Source organism: Notothenia coriiceps, unplaced genomic scaffold (assembly GCF_000735185.1).
Source record: "Notothenia coriiceps isolate Sejong01 unplaced genomic scaffold, NC01 NC01_scaffold00034467, whole genome shotgun sequence".
NCBI classification, from domain to species: Eukaryota; Metazoa; Chordata; class Actinopteri; order Perciformes; family Nototheniidae; genus Notothenia; species Notothenia coriiceps.
Genome location: NW_011367168.1, coordinates 43665 through 63882, shown reverse-complemented (window position 1 = coordinate 63882; position 20218 = coordinate 43665). Strand labels below are relative to the sequence as shown.

The 20218-nt window shown below is 40.6% G+C and overlaps 2 protein-coding genes across 2 annotated transcripts in view; one reads left to right on the top strand and one right to left on the bottom strand.

The window, feature by feature from the left end:
* Positions 1-16742, bottom strand: part of LOC104962171 (anosmin-1-like) — a 59866-nt gene extending 43124 nt beyond the window's left edge. Inside the window, exons 1-2 of the mRNA XM_010790569.1 lie at positions 16662-16742; positions 5709-5768 (exon numbers count right to left, since the gene is read on the bottom strand). Coding sequence (XP_010788871.1) covers positions 5709-5768; positions 16662-16742 — 141 coding nt within the window. The remainder of the gene's footprint in view (positions 1-5708; positions 5769-16661) is intronic.
* Positions 16700-18078, top strand: gsx2 (GS homeobox 2). The gene is made up of 2 exons (XM_010790568.1): positions 16700-17116; positions 17335-18078. Exons 1-2 carry the CDS (start codon positions 16741-16743, stop codon positions 17673-17675), a joined length of 717 nt encoding a protein of 238 aa, XP_010788870.1. The 5' UTR covers positions 16700-16740; the 3' UTR covers positions 17676-18078.
* Positions 18079-20218: the final 2140 nt, after the last annotated feature.

The window sequence follows — 20218 nt, the reverse complement described above, 5'->3', positions numbered from 1 at the left end:
ATAGAATACACTTTAACCTTTTACTGGCAATGTATGATCCAACAATAGTTTCTGCAGGCAAATATTTGATGTGAACAAAGCTACTCTAGCCTATGGTGGAGAGATGACATCACACTGAACATGTTGAAACTCATAACATCACATTTGATGAGAACCTGTGATTGATCGGAGCTATGGGTTTTTTTGAAATGTTGGTAAACCCATATTTGTTCAGACAAAAGGTTAAAGTTCATCAGCAGACATAAAGCATGGAAGGATAATTACGGGTGTAAATGGAGAATGAAACGTTTCTTTGTTCAGCTGTATGTCTCGTTAAAGCTCAGTGTATCATTATACAATCAAAGACGAGACCAACTAAACAAACAGGACAGACCATAATTGAAGATGAAGCTAAATAGTAATCTGTAATTCTATCAGTTTTCCCACCAAAACCAGGTCCATTATTGAGAAACCGAAATGTGTCAGGTGTCTTGTCTTTCTTTCCTCTGTTCACACATTATATCATTTATGCTGGCACAACAGAGCATGCATAAATTAACTCGTTTACACAGAGGTTCCCAGCTAACACTGAAAATAAACACAGAGGGAAGCGCAAACACCAGGACTGAATATGTGATTGTTTTTCAGAACCCGATGGAAGTGGGCCTCGGCACTTGATTTAAATAAAAAATGTTCAACAAACAAACAAAGTTTAACAAAGTAACATTCTCAAATTTTTTTAATCGTCAAATTGTGAGAGTGCCTTGTCCGTGCTCTCAAATTATTGTTTATCTGCTGACACAACAGTCTCAAGTGACTTCCTACAAGTGTACTACAAGAATCCTGAGCCTACTTTGTCTGCCGCTGCAGAATGGACTCTCCTCCCCTTTAGTTAGAGCCCATTGAGAGCCTCAGCAGCTGGGAGTGTTTGTCTCCTTGTAGTACACTGGTGAGGGTTAGTTACATTAGGGTCACAGGTCAGAGGTCAACCCTGGCTGTGGTGTTAGAATAGGTTTAATTGACATAGAGCCAACCAACTCGGCAGTCACCTGTGACATTAGTCTTGTGGAGCCCAACCAACCAATGGTAAAAGTACACGTCTGGAAACAAGTGATTTACATTTTATATTTAATTAAGTTTAGAATTCAAAATCAAAATCTATCAGAAACACAGAAGAGTGCCTCAAACTACAGGAATCACAAACAAAATTGGAGGAAAAGTTGTGTTATATCCTAAAGGAAACCTCCGGATTGGATGAAGCAGAATTAGCAATTAGCTTTTGTAATTTTATTTACAAATCTTATTTGCCATGTCTGCATTTCCCTGGCAAATGGAAATCCAACTTTCACACTCCTTTTAGTTCTTTTTTTTGTCCGCAGAATATATTGTAAGTGGCTGAATGCTGCACAATGTTTACTAGCAAGTGGCCAACATTGTCTGCTTGTTGTTGGGCAGGTAACACCAAGTAAGGCCCAATTTATTACCATTCTTACTAAAAACAGCTGCATGCTTATTCTAAAAGAGAAATCATACGAGTGGTGAGAGGAAACCAGAACAATAAAGTTGCAGGCGAGCAAACCAAAACAATGAGTTAAAAGCTGCAATAAATCTCTGTTTTATAGTAGGGGTGAACTTCAGTCGTGCACTCTCTATGGGTTTGTCACTATGAGCGCAACCTTTCACTCACATAAAGTATTTGTGTGAGCTATTAATATGACATGGCTCATAGCTTTAAATTACCCTCCCTTCTTAACACACTATCTTCACAAGGCATAAAACTCGGGTACAATGGTGGTTTACGACTTCAATTTTGAAGAAGTGAATAAACTGTGTCACAAGAAATTAGAAAGTTAAATACTGAAAATAATGTATCATGTGGCTATCGTGTGTCACTTGCTTTTTGAAATGGATAAAGACAATAGACATATCAAACTCATAGTAACTGTCAAAGGTTTCTAGGAAACTGAGAAAGCATAAGATTGGGTTAAGTGTTTCCTTTGGTAACTCAGTGTTTGCTCCTCTGATGTTGCACTAAATTCAATTTAAGGCAATCCAGATAATATACGCAGCTGCTTTCCTCCGAACAGCAGCCGCTGCTGGAGGCGAATCTCTGATTGCCTAATTATGTAAAGGGGTGTTGTAGATGAAATGGTCTAAGAGGTCATTATGTGAGGATAGTCCTCACACAGCTGCAGGGCAGGGACAGATGTGTTTGTGCTTCTGTGGGAGAAAGTGAGACAAAGTTGCAGAAAGGAAGACTTGAGGTGGAGTAAACCAATTATGATGTGGCTACAGTATAATAGACTGGAACAAAAGAGAGGTTTAAATACAAAAAGGGGTATGCTGTAAGAAATGCAAGGTGGTAAAAGGTGTATCCATCCTTTCTTGGTCTAATGATGTATTAATCCTTGAATTACAAATTACAAAGGCAATTCATGAAAATGTAAAATATATATAAGTATCAGTTTATCATTTCACATAATCAACTTCAGGGCCATCCGATCAACGACCCAAAAACAATGTATCTTCTGTGTAATTGTTATACCTAAAGTATTCAATGACACAGTACCTTAATGTACTGTGGATGAGACAAACATTATTTAAAAAGGATAATTATGTATATTCAGTTTGGTGCACAAGTTATTTCTGTACAAAACGCCCTACAGTATGAGCCAAATGATTACAGTCCCATACAGTTTCCATCTTAGTTCAAGCTCCTCTTGGAGAGCAGTGTCAGTTTTTGATTGTTGCAAAACAATGCAAGCCAATTTGGCCTAACCTGTATATTTTAGGTATATTGCGAATACAAACACTCAACCCAAGATGGTAGAATTTGGAGAGAGCGTTTTTCTAAACTATAATTCTGGAAAAAAAACTGCTAAAGAAAAACTGCTGAATTGCAACAACTTCACTTAAAGTATTTCTCAGCACTGTGTTTTAACAGCCTTTTGCTGCACTTTCAGACCAAGACCAGCAGCAATCAATGTCACCCAAGTTTTTATTGCTACAGACATGACCACACTCTGTCATAGAGAACTCAGGAAATAACATCCTACACACAAGTTCCTCATATGAGACAAATTGTGCAAAATTGTCTTGCAATTTATTTTATCTGCAACATCTAGTGACAGGTTGCTAATAAGGTAAACATGTGCACTGTGAACTCCAGTTTTCTTAAAAAGATTCAGAAATGCCCATTACCACCATGACTTTCATTTTGACTAAATACAACTTTACTTACTGCATTGACAACGATTGTTGGGACTGGGAGAAATCATGAGCTGCATAATCATCCAATATATATTTCAAAGGAATGCAAAGCTGGTGCTGTAATATACTCCATACACACCAGCATTTACACCAAATATAAATGAATAAATAAATGTTACTCTTGGTTGTGATGATGTATCGAATATAGGCTACAGAACCAACACCACAAAACCACAATTCGAAGAAATAAAATGCATTTGAGTAAATGCCTAATTGGACACAATTTTCCCAGATTTCCAAAGGATGAATAAAATGTTTGTTTTACTCATGGGTTTCTATTTGGGTATGAAAAGAAAAGATTGACAGTGCACCTGTGGGCTGCCAATGAAGGGGTGACCCTGAAAAGGAGCGGGGAAGAGGAGGGGAGTGGCAGCGCGAGAGGTTCCTCAGCGCTGCAAACCACTTCAGTTCTCACTTGAGTGCCTCTCTTTGGGCCTTTACCCACAGAGACCCCCACCTAACCGCTTCAGATTGAAATTCCTCCACTCGGCAAGACCCTGTGCTCCCCTCCTCCCCCAGCGCTCGGCACACACCAAGGGGCATTCAAAACGCATTAACACCAAATCAATGGGAAACAGTGAAAAAAGCAAAAAGAAAGAAAGAGGGAAATCTCCTTAGCAACATAATCTACACGGCCTGACGAGAGGAGAAGTGAAAAGAAAAGAAAAAGAGAGGGGCGGTGGTGCCGTTTAGGGAGGGAAGAAGAATTGGACACAAAGGCCGGGCACACGGAAAGCTACAAAATCGAAAATTAACACAGAAGAAACTGTTCCTTTTATTATGGGGGCACAATCAGCTACATTAAATCCGATCCAGGCCCCTCCTCCTCGCCTGGCCTTCCCTCGTCTGGGGACAGGAGCTCTGACTCTGTTTCAGAGAACTGAGGAAGGTAGTAACCCAGGACAAACATTGGCAACTGCATGGTTACCAGAAAACATGTATTTTGTTTCATTTCTTTCATTTATCAACTAAGTTTGGGTTTCATTTCTTCTTTAAAATCCCATTTAATTCATGATTTCAGTCTTCAGGCCACACATACCTTCTTAATTGCTTTTTGCATTAATCCTACACTTGACAAAAACATTTAAAAAAACATTAAGATGGGAATCTTCATGTGAATCCTATACAATGCCTTGTGTTTGAAGACCTTATCTGCACACCGACAACCACTCAGGGATTAGAGTTGTCCCGTCTAGCCTTTACACAAACACTAAGTCTGGCTTAATGAACTCAGGCTCTGCGTCTGTGGCAGAACAATGCAAACGTCCCTCAGAGACTCTCAGTCTCTGTTTGCACTCAGAGGGTAGAAGGTGATTTGAATCGGACTGAACTTAAACAACAAAAAAACAATAAAGGCATGGTAACAATATAAAACCTGCTCTGCCAATGTTACGAGGACGCACATACATTATATCGTAACCATTAACCTGTCGAAATGACTACTTTGTGTTAATTTGTGTATATTGGAGAGCAATTAGCGTGGAGCAAGAACTCTGGCCACCAGCAGCCCTGTAAATGACCTCTGACCTCCACTGCATGATCAGCCCTTTGAGAGGAGGGCCTGCTTTAATTAGGAGGTCATTAAGAGCCAACCTCAACCCACCATGGGACCACATAAAGCCAGCGCCCACTCCCACCTGCAATCACATAATCTGCACCATGGCATTCATTCAAACATAGCTGAGTACTCCACAAACTGCATGTATGTTAGTGTCAGCATGCCTTGTTGTGTTCATGGACATTTAAGTTCACTGTATGCAACTGCCTGAAATTGCAGTTTGTGATATTTTTTATTTTTTTTTAAACATGTTTGGATTGGTATTTTTTCTCAGTATTTGAATATTTATAGTTATGTTTGATCAGTATAGGTAAAATAAGGAGACCAACTCTTCACAGTTTTCCTTTTTCTACATATCAAGACTAGTGGGAACCACATGTGTGATTGGCTAAAGGTGAAACGGGAGGTTACACTCTGGCCATGCTTCAAAAGATGAAAAATAGAGGAAATGAAAATTAAAAAAGTATGAAAGGCGAGTGAGCACCAGAGAGCAGAAAGAGTCTAAAGAGGTGAAACAACAAAGTCAGATAGAGTATAAAGGTGGAGAAAATAGATGACAAGGGAAAAGAGAGCTTTTATTCAAGCCTCTGATTTCACACTCACACAAAGAGCTTTGGGGACGTTTCATCCTTTTCACATTTCTTCTGCATTTAGTCAGTGTTATTCTGCAGTGCAGTGTCTCCTATATGGGAGAGGGAGCGCTGCCCGGAGAGGAGTCAGCTCCATTCACAGCTTTATAAATCACCTCAGCATGCGCAGACCGTTGCCAATCGGCCAATTACGCCCCCCTGACACACCAGGGCTGATAAAGAAGGCCAAGGACAATAGGATCACAGGCCAGATAAACGACCCTTTAATGAAGTCGCCCACAAAACAGGCCAAAACCGCGCGCCCCACTTACGTATTCCATCACGCCGTTGCCCTCACATTTCCTCTTGCTCAGCCGCCACGGCAGGCACAGCTGGGGAGAGGGAGACACTGAGAAAGAGAGGCAGAGTAAGAGAAAAAGGAGAGAAAAATGACTCTGTGCTCTGACACTGCTAAGCCCCCCACCCAAGGCCCCTTTCAGACTTTGGGCCGAACAAAAGCATCTGTTGCCATACTGTGCCGCTCAGACCCCCCTTAACACACACCCACACACACACACTCAAGTTGGGTAAGGAGCCTCGCAGGAGCTAAAAAAGGCAGCACTGGGCCGTATGCAGCTGAGGCTGCTCACCTTGTGGCACAACCTATTGTGCGCCCCATTCCAGGAGCTTCTCCATCCATCTTTGTGTCTCAGGGACAAATAGAGAAAGAGAGAGAGAGAAACTGTGGATGTCAGAGTGAGAGAGAGGGGCACAGGACTGCAGCTGCAGGATGAATAGGAGAGGGAACGAAGGGATGAGGTGGGAGTGAGAGAGAGAGAAGGGGGCAGCTGCAGGGTGGTCCCACCCCTCCGTCCCTCCACCTCTAGAGTGTTGTTTGGCTCCTCTTAGGATTCAGAACGCAAACAACTTCATGTTGCATGCTGCAAGAGCAGACTGTCACTGTAACAGCACGAGGTATACAGGGGGAAAGAATGTGCACAGAGAAGGGGAAAGGTGTACTTAGAAGTTTCAAATGTAAACCCGCAAGGTGGGGGGAGAGATTCAGAGTTACTACCATCTTTTAATATCCAGATCCCCCTTCAATAAGCTTTAAGATGTACATAGCAGCTTATTGCACTTTGTCCACAGATCCCGTAACTGTATATCATGTATCATTGCTCTTTGATCAAGATATAAGATGTTTACACTTGGTTGGATAATCAAACTGCACACTGTTTGCATATGTTAGCTGTTTGTGTAGCCATTCCTGCAGGTGAAAATATTCTTCATGTCTGGTGCATCCTTCTTCACATTCCTGCATTCGGTATATTTGGAAACTTTGGGATATCCACTTAACATGTATGTGTGCGTGTACGAGGTTTAGATGCACGGCATGAGTTTGTAGTTATTGGAAGGATGCTGCTCGTGTTAATGGACAGATGAATAAAGGTAAGCTGACGATACATTATGCAGAGCAACAAATAATGCAGGAGCCGCATCACTAACATTTGAGAAAAAGCAAATACAAATATTATACATATGTTCTTGAAGGAGCCAAGACAGAATACAGTGTTTGATCAATTGTATAAAAATAGGATATTTTCATATCTGATTTGCTAATGTTATTTAGAAAATGGATAACTAATTTTTTGAAGCATTCATCAATAATGTGGTTGGACTTTATATATTAGCGGAATAATCATTAGGTTTCTTTACTTGGCTATATAAAACTTGCCAAGTTTATTAGGAAAGATTAGCTAAAACGAATGCAGTCTAATACAACAGTCCTCCAGTAAATCCTTTGTGTTAAATCGAGAGTTTCTACCCTTTTTTATATAAATAGGGTGGACAAAATAATAGCACAACATAATTCAGTTCAACAGCACTGCAGCACTCCAGTCTCCAAAATCACTTTACAGTTAAATGAAATGCATTCACTAAAACACAAACATAATGAGGGTCATGATTAATGGATGTATTGCAGGACTGTTGTATTAGACATCATTAGTTCTAGTGTGTATACTGAGCGTATGACTGCCATTGTTATTTTTTTAGCTCTTCATTTTGGTGCTGAACCTGACCAGACTCTGTAAGCACATTGTCTGAAGAAATGCCTAATATGCCGTCTCCATTAGTTTAACTATTTGTAATGGCCCACACAGACAACAATTGGACTCCCTGAAAATGCATTGTAATAAGTAAAGGTAGGGCTGGTGTTCTTATGTCATGAAAGTTGACATTTTGGAAATACATGGCGTTTACAGGTAACCAACACAAATATATAAAAAAGAAAAAACAGCTACTGTATAGTAAAGAAATCACATATTCCGTCTTAGTTTCCTCAACAAACTACACTCAATATATAGTGCATTAAGTGCTATAAAAACGGGAAAAAGCCACTAAAATAAGAGTTATCTCAGTTTGGTGGAAGAATAAGTGGATCATTATCACAGCTGCAGGTGCAGAAAGGGTGTCAACAAGTTCAGATCCCCTCCCTCCCTCACGCGCAGCGGTGGCCTCCCTGGAGGAGAGTCAGTGTCCAGCGGCCGTCCTCTCCGTCAGCGGGCACCTCCGAACCTCCATCCTCCCCACCCCAACCCACTTCTTTGTGCTTTGTATATGTAACCTCGCTCCTCAAGAAAGCGTATTATGGATTAAACAAAAATACTCCTTTAGCAACAGTTACTTCTTTGTGATGAAGTACCTTTGTATAAGATCCTCCTTTATCAACAAAAGGCTTTAAGCCTTTTTAGAGAAAATCCTCCAGTGAGGTCTGTGTGTTTTTTTACTGATTTATATGTAGATCAGGTCTCATCCAAAGATGCTCCTACACTGTCCTCACTGTAGAGATATCTTTTCTCCATCCACACAAACATCTCTCACTCACACTTAAAACAAATGTACTCTCTTGGGCATTGTCATGCTTCAGAATGAGACTTTTAGGAGTGTGTTTAGCATTCAGGTTTGGTTATTCATTCCCCGTCTCCGCTGAGAAATCTTTGTTTGGCCGCTCCTCTTCAAACCTTGGAGTGTCAGGAGGGGCGGGGGGATCGATTTGATTCTAATCGGACCATGAAAAGAACATGATCTAACTACTTTCAGACCGGAGTATATTTAGGCCCACTCCTCTTTACACTCTCCCTCTCTCCATTCCCCCCCACTTTAGTGCGGGCACAATGAAGCTGGGCAATTTGAAAAGCTTTGAATGTCTCGTCAATGACTTTCTGAATACAGGGGAGCTAGATTTGGAGAGGAGAAGAGAGAGAAAGGGAGTGAGGAAAGCAGGAAAAAAGAGGGAGAAATGAAAAAAATAAAAAGGCCAGGGGGCAGACATAAAAATTCCAAGAGTTGTTTAAGCGTGGGTGGGTTCATTTGCATGACAGCGCCATGTGAATACGACTGACCCCTTGGACCGCCCCAGTGCTAGGCCGAGCTGCAGCCTGACGTGCAGGCTTTGACCCAGCTCATTGACTCTGAATGGATACTCTGTCAAAGGGAGGGACCTTCAGCTCTTAGCCGGACGGGCATCTGCAGACCTCCTGTTTGACACCCAGCTACCTCCATTTCCATCCCTACTTATATCACAGAGAGCTGTGTGCACACACACACACACACACACACACACACACACACACACACACACACACACACACACACACACACACACACACACACACACACACACACACACACACACATTTACCAAACCATTAGGCAGCTCTCCCAAGCTCTCTTATCGCCGACCCCCAGGCCTGCATGAAGAATCACATTCAGGGAGGAGATGTGAATACAGAGAAGTAAACATCCATAGAAACAGTTAAAACATTTGCAAAGACCTTTCACTACTTCTGCAGAACAAACACACACATGCACGGACACGCACACACGCACACACACAGACACGGCAGGTGCAGCAAAGCTCTTGCACGTGCAGGCCCATCAACACGCTTCACTTGATGGCTCTATGATTTACTGCAACAGGCAGGTGAGAGGACACAGAGTGGACCAGGGGGTGGCCGAGCGATGTAGTCTGCATACAAATCTAAGTAGCTGCCCCCAACTCCCCCTCAATTCCATACAAAGTTGTGACTCTGTGCAAATACAAAGCTCAGACAGCTTACAAACACTCTATCCATTTATCTGGCTGGCACAGAGCTGGGACGATGCAGACAGGAGCGCCCGGCCCTGACCTCCACCATCTAGATACGGAGAAAAGCAAGCCCCCTGCACTTGGAAATGCAAACAGCGTGGAGCAAAACACTTGTTAAATTGCATTAAATTAACTTACTTTCAAAGAAAATAAGAATAAAGACAAGCATCATGCAATGAATGGCTGATTATGACAAGAGGGATGCAGATTGTTGTGGGAGAAATGTTTTGCAATGCTAATAAAGAACTGTATTTGCTGTAGCACCAAAATCACCCCATCCCAAATATTAAATATATTGATTTATTGTCTTTAAATGGAATCTCATGGTACAAAATAATTTACATTTTGTTTATTAGGTTTTCTTACAGTAAATACATACATTATACGAGTAAATAAAGTGATCATATATTTCTTAATGAAACTCTTAATCTAAAAAGTTACTCTAGCTTGTAGGAGATTAAAGCTTCAAATTGTACTTTAGTGTTGTAATTTGGTAAATATAATTAAAGTAGTTACACTCCACTGCTTTTACTAAAGTTAACGTTTACACCACTGTTAAACTTGATGGCAAGTTTATATTTAAAAAGGCACACACTACAGACAGTAGAGCTTAAAGGTTTGTTTAATTTTGAGAAAGTATGAAATTCCCTTTTAATATGAATTGAATATAAGGTTTGTTTTATTTCTAACACTATATAATGTGCATTTACTTTATATAAAATTTATTTTTGAAAGGTTTTGTTTTCACACACTTTTTATTTGAACTAATCAACTTCTTCACGGCAGACAGTTTGATCTGTCACAGTCGGAGAAGCACAGGGTTAATTATCACAATAACGAAGGCTCTGTTATATTCAAGTGTCCTATAAGTCATTATGTCAGTGAGACGGCAGGGACAACACCAGGAACCTGAGAGTGAAGCAGATAGAGGGGAATCAGCCATCATTCATTTACACACGAGCTTCACTGTCATGCCAACATATCTAATGTGAACAAGGCCTATATTTTCCATGATGTAAACTGCAAAATATAAAAAGTGCATATCATAGTCATAGAAATGATTTAAATGAAGTTACATTAAAAATGTGCCTAAACTAAATCAGTCAATTGATTTAGTTAAAATATGGTGTGAAAAGAAAAAATGCTTTTGTTGACTGCAGCTTTTAAATGATCAGTTAACTGACCAACAGGAGCTTGTTACCATACCGGATCAGAACTGGTAAAAAAAAAACCTGAATGATTTTTAGATTTAATTCTAAAAAAAACATGTTTCATATATTCTATTTTATAATTCTTTTACTTTATAAATATCTATAAATATATTTGTATTAATTTATGTGTTTGTCTGTATTTGATCCATCTTTGTTCAAGAAGAAATTGCAGATGTCTTTGTAAACAATGAGACGTCACAAGTGGCTTCTATTACAACACAGCATCTGAAGGATGTTATATTGGGGGAAAAAGACCCTCGATACCACTGATAATCCATATCTTAATCTGACGGTATACTGTAGTTTATTGAATAGATTAACTCAGTATGATTTATGGAATTGAAGTTTTTCTAACAATATAATCAAAATTCTGTGAATTTTCAAACAATATATTGCACATGCTGGAGGGAGCTGGAGGTCTGATGCAGCTGCCCAACAAACTCCAGCCGGTTCATGTGATGCCCGACCTGCCTGTAGTCTGTTAGCAGCCTGTTGCATAATAAGCTCAGCTGGGCTTCAAACACTTGATGGGTTTCTCCGTTATTAAACCTTGTAGTCCCCTCAAAAAGATGCAAAAAGAAATGTATTAATTGTAATCTGAAAATGTAGGCAGCTGTGGTGGCTTTTACAGACTCTGGAAGCAGGCTGTTTCACACATTGCAATGAAATCACGTCATCATTCCATCCTAATGAGAAATCCATAGTCATGATCAAAAGTGTAAATCTTCAATTACATTTACTTAAGACACGATTGTATCGCAAATACTTAAACTGCATGTTCAACATAAGAAGTAAAGCTGATAGTAAATGAAAAGTGTTTAGGTTCCTCCAGGTTTTAAAATCTGGTGTCTGGTGCTCTACTATATGATAATTACAAAAAGACAGTAAGTGACCGTATTTGGGTGCCATTAGACAATTACCATATACATCTCATAATTCTCTAATTAAAAGAATCGTATTTAACAACAGTAACACCTTCATGACTGTGTAAAACACGGAGGGTTTCAATAACATGGCTGAGTCTTTGCAAAACAGTCCAATGAATATAAACAACTGAAATGCCAACAGCTGTACAATGAGGAAACTAAAATGGAGGAAAATCACATCGATGCTGTCTTCATTGTGGAAATGAGCAGAATCCTTCAGAGTCTCAGAGTGCTGCATCCTGACAGCTCACTCTATACTTTCCTTTCAACTTCTGAATATCTTCCAATAAATCACATTATATACGTAATAATGATGGGAAAATGCGGCCTTCATCTCAATAAAGAAACGTGAAAGCTTTCCCATTTGTTTGAAAACCTCTTTTTGACCTCAAGCGAAGGGAAAACCGGGATTAGTTTAGAGCGACAAGCTGCCAGAGAGACACTAACAGGCTGCAATGAAAACCACCATAATGACAAACTCTACTCAACATGACACTTTCCCAAATCAATATTAAATCTGAAGAAAGAATGCATTGGAAAATAGAAATATTGTTTATCTAAAAGAAAAGGTCCGGCTGACATTCTTGAAGTTGCTACATTTAGGGAGGATTATTTAAAAACAGCAGTACAGTGAATACAGCTGATTAAAACCAAAAAGCTGCAGGTTCCTGGATTTATTTGCTACGTGCTGATGGGATTATAGATGTAAATCAGTGGAGGCTTTTATAGGCAAAGCTCAAACATCCCCTCCGAGAGAGATGAATAAAAAGCTTGATTGACAGGTATAAGGTGCCGATAACGTGTGGATGAAACAGTTTGGTTTGTTTGCTTCTTCACAGTCTGATAAACAGAGGACAGAGAGATTGCGGCCCATGTCTATTCATGGTGCCGGCTGACGACAAAAGATGCGGCCGGGACACACATTCCAGCCTGCTTCCGCTCCAGCACACAAGCTCAATCCAAGGGATTTCCCCTTTCAAAAGGGAGAAAAAGGGCTACAATATCACCTCTTTTAGATTGAGGGAGAGACTGGCCGGGGTAACCGGGTGGAGGGACTCCTGTCATTCACTTCTTTGAAACATTTCCTGATTTAGGTTTCAGGGGAAGTCAGGTTGTGAGCAGAGGAGGGGTGAGAACCTTTCAGGTTTGGTTGAGGCTGTTCAGAGAGCAGGTGATTGGTCTCCATCTAAAACACAGCTGTTTCATTTGGGAATTTCAGTTTATTCGTGTCCATGGTTGATATTTTCTGTGTAGATGAGCATTTCTCGGGCTACATTCGAAAGGATAACAAGCTAATCATTAACTTAGATAAAACAGCATCTTGCTCTTTGTGGAAACCAGTGAGGAGCAGAATAATGAGTCCTTACAGATAACTAGCGAGCATGCAGCGAGTCCTTACAGCAAGAACATGCACTACAAAGTGACCAACAACGGAATAGCTTCATATCACAAAGAGGATTGAATTTCAGGACTATTTGACAACTCAAGCAAGAAAAGATTGAAATAAGGGCTGCTCTGTGCTGTCTCTGTAATGGCATTTGCTTAGTCTTTTGGAAACAACAGGGACAAATCAGGGCTCGAACAACGAGCTTTAATAAAGACGTTTCTCTGGGAACTTAACCGTGATCGGCGTCACTATCAGTCGGTGTTTATCTCATTTTCGAGGCTCGTTAATTGTGTGCGCCTTGACACGCAGACACATACACATGCAGCGCTGAGTGTGGACATCCAGACACACTCGTTGGCGCAGGGGCACACTTCAGTCTGGAGTGTCTGGTCTGAGCAGCCCTGTGAGACTGAGAAGCGTCTCCCTAATTAGAGGGAGCCTGGTGCAGGACATCTCTATAGGCCATCAACAGGGCCCTCGCTGGCTTTGTTCCGCAGCCTCTTCTTACACTGAAGCTGTCACTTTACTTTTCTATAGGAGAGGGCCATGCTCTCTAACAGTGTTCCCAATCACAGTAACCGTTTGTGGACCTTTGCGAAGATATATCTGCAACATAACGATCTTTATATTGAAGAGAAAATGTTTCCTACTCCATTTTTGCACTAAAACTTAAACATAAGCTTATTGGCGTTGACCTCCTGTTGTGAGACATTAAGAGAGACTTCGCTTTGTTTATGCGGCTAACTTGTCACGGTGTTTTAAAATGCAATTACCTCCATCTCATTTTTGCATAGAAACCTAATTATTCACTGAGATATAAATTAGATTCCACATTCATGGAGAGCAGGAACCCCCTAAACTCCTGCAGGACGCCATTCAGCGGCCAGCTTCTTTCTCTCGCCGCTCCCCTTTTCTCTGCAGACCATGAGATGGAGAGTAGCCACTGCAGCTGCTATTCACATCAAGCAGATAATTGTTAATGAAAAGTCATTGCGTGGCATTATGTTGTCCACAGGATCATTGTTCATTTTCCCCCCTACGCCATTGAGATCTATATGGAGGACCAGAGTGTTTCCTTTGAGTTTTGGTATTCAGGATCTGTTGCCTGGTAACTAATAAAGGGGCAAATCATCCACTGTATCGGCCAAGATGGGCCGCAGACTGGCCCTGCACAACAATGCAAGGTTTGTAAAAAGGCGTTGAAACAAGTTAATGACGCTTGTTCAACAAAACATTAATGGACTTCTTCACGGTATAATATGGCATGGGATGCGATGTGAATGAGAGGGGGGGAACTTCAGCGGTGCACTTTTACAAAGTTTGTGTGTTTTTACTACGGGGAGGAGCTGGATACACACACACACACCTTTTTGAACCTCTTTGATGCACTTGCGGACTAGAACTACTGTTTTCCACAGAGGATTATAAACTTACACTAAGAATCTATAAAGAGAATACACTTTTTTTCTCTAATTTAAATTTAAGTTTCATGTTATTCAATGGGCCAGTGATTAATTGCCCATCATTAGATTTGAAAAGGGAGTGAACAGTGGAGGGTAACCGCTGCACTATAAAGTAAAAGGCACACAACTCTAGAGAGAAAGAAGAGGAGAAAGTAAGAGGTGGGGCCCTGAGAGCTTTACACATTTCTGAAATTCTTTTTTCCCCTTAATCTAGCATTTAAACAGTGAGTGATATAGAACCGGCCCCATTTGTTGAACTGGCTTCTTAACCAAAGCGGACAAAAAAACTGCAGCCCTGTCACCCCGAGCAGAATAAAGGGAATCAAAGGATTTTTCCCTTAAATGGACAAATTTTCTCCTTGAATTATGAAAGTAATGGCTAGGTAACAGCCTGTGCTCAGTACCCGACAGCTTAATGCTTCCTAAATCCTTCCACGTGGCTCCACTAGTCCTGGCAATTAGGCCTCATTATAGCCTCATAAAGGATCTCATTTGTGGGATTACTTAATAGACAATGAAATTTTATCGTGCAGAATTATGGAAAAATAATATTAGAGCTCGCATGGTGTGTCGAGGGCGCGCGCCACGCATCATTCTGCTTGGTTTACTCGCTCCCTCTCTCCCTCTCTTGCTTCTGACTGTTATCTGTACCATAACAACTCTGCGTCTTCCTTGTCAAGCGCTGGATTCACTTTATTATAGCAATTACTGTCTATGTGACAGACATGTTTTTTTTTTATCATTACCCTGGTTGGATTTTAAAGACTTTCTAATTCTTTCAAAAGACTGCATTTTAACTCACACTTCAGTAAGTGCTTCAGTTTGCTATAATCATGTATTTGCTCCAAAATAAAGGGAAAAACAGGAAAATTAGGTGTAAAATAAACAAAAACTGACTTATCAAACTTGGGATCCACAACAGGCCTATTACACTTATGTTTGTCCAATACATGTGTTTCTTCCTGAGGTCAGAGCAGAAACTAACACATGTTGTGTTGGACCTGGCCGTCAGCGCCATAAACCTACTGCCGGACCTCTGTCTGAAGGTTTGAGGCGTTACTTGGCAGATGAAAGCAGAAGCTAAACCTACCGGTGACCCGCCTGGGGATCAAACTCGCTAATTATTGTCACAAGATGAGGGATTAACGCATTTCTGAAATAGCTGCCTGTTTACCCCTGCACAGACCGACCATTATAAACACTTTCTAATTGAATCCTAATCGCCATCAAATAACCACAGTCCAGACTCGCCATCAGTTCATAATTCTTTAATTGCTGGAAGTGAAACCTGGACCAGCCGAACCCAAAGTAGCCTATGATTAGTTTGCAGAGCAATTAGTGGTTATAAGCGCGTGCAAAATTCTTTAAAATCGCATTTGGGAAAAATAAATGGACTATGTAACAAAAATAAGTCGGGGTAGAATCCATCAGAAAGCTTTGCTCCACATGCCAGAATAGGAGCACGTTATTTTATAAGCACATTATGGATATAGAAAAAATAAACATTTATCAAATCATGCCCTCAGGAAACTTAAGAAGTGATTATTCTCTTATAATAAAGTATACAAGACACAGAGGAGGGTGAATATTTCTATTTCTGTTTCCATTGCTCCTGCTCAACTGCATTCTTCTTTCAGCTGTTCCATTAAATGTATTCAATAAATGTTTTTGAAGTGATCAGAGTTTTTTTTAAAAGGATGTATAATTACATTTTACAATTTAGAATCTATATGACCAGATTCTTAAGGTATTTTTAATCCGAGTTTCACACTATAACCATATTTTTCAGCTGCATGGTTGTAAAAAGACATTTAGGAAGAATTTTTGTTACAGTTTTTACAAAATGAAAGTTTAGTTATTATATGGTTTGGACTAAGAAAGCCTATGCAAAGCTGTGTTCATAAGAAAATACATAAATAACTATTTTATAATGTTCCTTTTATTATTTGTCTAATAATTATAATACTATTGTTAATTTGGGGATAGAAAGAAGAGTAAATCTGCTAGTTGTGATTGGAGGCCAGGGGAGACATCACGTGGTTTGGGTCGTTGACAGTATAAACCCTTGGAGCCGGGTGCGCACGTGGGTGACGCTGTAGGGCCAGCCCTCTTCGGGATCCCTTTTGTTGAACCATCAAACATAAGCACCTTTGGAGATCCCGAGGGGTTCAGATGAGAAACAGCTATCATCTTGTACACGGGGAGATCACTTATCAGCAACGCAGCCATGTCGAGGTCTTTTTATGTCGATTCTTTAATAATCAAGGATACGGTTCGACCAGGACCAATTGAGCATCCCGGGCAAGACTTCCTTATTCCCATCAGCATGCACTCTCCGGGCATGATGACGGTCACCGCTCCGATGTGCCCGTCCAGGAAAACAGGGACTTTTTGTGTTTGCCCGCTGTGCGTGTCGTCCCACATCCACCATTCCCGCAGCGGCATTCCCATGCTGAAGAGTCATTTTCCAGGAGCGGAGGCGCAGTACTGTCAGAGGATAGCGCACCAGCAGTCTGCTGCCCTCGCGCACCCGGGACATACACCTGTCTGCACGCCCACCTTCAGCGTCACGGATCCCAGGAGATACCATTGCCTGTCTATCGGTAAGCCACCTGTTTGCTATACACTCTCGGCACCTGTCTGATAATATTGCTACACTTCACGATGCACTTACAGGAAGTTAGATGAAAGTAAACGCTCGGCTTTTACGCACAATTATTTACACGTGATATTTTGTGCCATTCGCATCTATAATTGAATTTAGACTTGTAGTGATACTTACAATTCAATCGTCTAACATGATGTATTCTTTCTTCCTCAGGCGCCTCAGACAACAGCCACATACAGAATGGCAAGAGGATGCGCACGGCTTTCACAAGCACGCAACTCCTGGAACTTGAAAGGGAGTTTTCCACGAACATGTATCTTTCGAGACTCAGAAGAATCGAAATCGCCACGTATTTGAACCTGTCAGAGAAACAGGTGAAAATCTGGTTTCAGAACCGCAGAGTGAAGCACAAGAAGGAGGGGAAAGCCACCCAAAGGAGCACACACAGCGGGTGCAAGTGCACAACCGGTCACACAGACTATTCAAGGTCAGAGGATGAGGAGTCTCTATCTCCGGCCTCTGCTTCAGAAGAGAAAGAGGTGTCACCCATCTGATAACAACTCTCCAATTCCCACTGCTGGCACTTACTCTGCCCTGCTGCAGTTATGGTTAACGGCATCATGACAAAAATATCCTGCATGAAAACTAAGAAGTGTTAAAAATGTCAGTTGTTCTTCACTTCATGTTTATTCCCCTTTAGAATTGAAGGAAAAATGTGAATACGTGTTTTAATACTGCCGTGAAATATTGGAAAACATGACCTAATGTATGCCGTAATAATGATGTATTTTGATCCATTCTGGATTCTAACCCGGGTATAGTCAACCATCCAAATGTTTTTAACTATTGCCTGATATCCCATTTCTGTCGGTGAGGTTGTGTGGTTAATAGTATAGGCCTAACCTCTGTGGAACCTGTGCGCAACTATTTGTAAACTATGTATATGAGTATTTATTGTAATAAACATGAGTTGACCTATAAGTTCTGTGCTGATTATTATGATCAATGATGAGTTCGGTTATAAAAATAACGGGATATTATCCTGCAAATATTTTTTGGATAATATAAACAACTATTGGAAAAGAAAATAATTGACAAATGAATATTGAAAAACATCAACTTAATACGCAATATAAAAATGTCCTTCATGGTTACATTTAACATAAATACTCTGCTTAAATTAGTAGATGAATTATTATTATTAGGAATTTTCTTTTTAATAGCACATGTACCATTTAGGACTAGCCCTGTAGTGATAAGAAAAAAGTATCCCATACACAATTGTAATTTAAATCTTAAAATAGGAGAATATATGGGTGAAAACAACATATTTAAAACCCCTATCAATATAATGCAATTCAGCAAAACTAACTTCAAAAGTTAGATCAATTCCTGTGACAGTCTCGACAAACACTCACAGAAGTATAGTTCTCTTGACGATTTCAATAGGCCTACATACATCGTTTCTATTGAGGAGTTTTTCACAAGTGCACATTAACAAGTAGTTACCTTTAATTATCAAACCTTTCCAACGTCTTTTCTATCGATCGAAAGCCATTGTTATTAAGCTGTCATCACGCTTTCGTTTATATTTTACAAGACTGTATACCCTACCAATGTTAATCGTGTTTTGTTTTTTTAAAACATAAAGCTCCATACATATATGACCATATAATATATGTAATTCAAAGTCGATGTAGTAAGGTATGAAAGTGTAATTTCTCCTTAGACCGACCACAAAAGGGTAACCGATAACGCCCCTGGGGAGCAGCCAATAGTCCATTAATGTTCACTTTTGAAAAGATTTCAGTCGTCCAAAGCGAGTTTAATTGCGTTTTCGGTCCCACGTTGGTTGATTATGCTGCTATTGCTTGAAACCACAGAACAAGGATATATAGAAGTGGGCAAAGGCTTTGACAGGTTAGATTGTCCTGCCTTGGGACTCGCATTTAGTCGGAGACCCCCGACGGCTGTGTGCTCAGAGAGCTTTGAGAGACAGCTACAGGGTTCCTCCGAGCGACAGAGAACGATTTAGTCACTGTTTCATTAGGCACTATTTGAACCTTTCAATTTATGGTGAATTAAAGGGGGCACGCTCAAATGGAAAGACTCTGAGGGGGGATTACGTGGGAGGGGCCACTGGAAATTAGCTGACGCCTAATTTAACTCGTTTCTGTCAGAGTTCGGGATACATTCCTAATTGAGAGGGGAAGCAGGTGAAGTCTTGGTCCCACGCAGACCCATTCAGAGCGGGAATAAATGGTCCCCTTTCACATCCCGCTGGTGATCATATATTATTGGGGGAAAGCCACCTAATGAATATTGAAGTTCCTATTAATCGAATTAGAGTTCCCTTGCAGGTGTGAAAGACCAATGCACCATTTAAAGCGATTCACAATGGAATAACCGCAGTTTTGAGAAAGACTTCCCCCTCCTCAGCCCCACAGGACGTGACCTCAGACTGCAGGCCCCAATGGCCTGAAGCTCATTTTGAGATCCATTAGTCCAGGTCATTCAGATATCTGTCCATAAACTGCTACACTCCCTAAAACTTCTTATCAGACTTATCAAACAAATGTGTAAAAAGATTGCAAAGCTGCGTGTGCAGATTGTACATTTCAGATGAAAGCGTCAAACACCTACACTGCCCAGAGTAACGAAACCACTCCAAAGACGTCAGGCCTCGGCCACCATTGAAAGTGTGGCAATTACGCATGACAAAAGACAATTAAGAAGAGCGCTTTTCAGCCGGTTGCAGCTGCTGTCTCATGCGGAGAGATGGAGGCTAGAAGAAGCTGAAGTGCCGGTGTGGAAAATAAGAGAGCAGCGTTGTCTTTTCCAGAAGAAACGTCCACTGTTTAATTAATCTGTGCAATATAATCCACAATAAATGCAGCCTTAACTTTTCATTTTAAATCAGAGTGGAGGGTGAAGAGATCTCGAAAAGGACGATAATTGTTTTTGTTTTCATCGTGGAAATCATCATAGTTGTAGCCTACAGTACAGAGCCAAAACCCAACAGGTCCCCACAACGCTGGAAACCAAACGACATTATTATTATTATTATTATTATTATTATTATTATTATTATTATTAG

Bases quoted from the DNA above. Each gene is read 5' to 3' on its own strand.
- gsx2 (XM_010790568.1), top strand. From the start codon at position 16,741: ATGTCGAGGTCTTTTTATGTCGATTCTTTAATAATCAAGGATACGGTT. The intron at 17,117-17,334 runs GTAAGCCACCTG...TTTCTTCCTCAG, and splicing joins ATACCATTGCCTGTCTATCG to GCGCCTCAGACAACAGCCAC.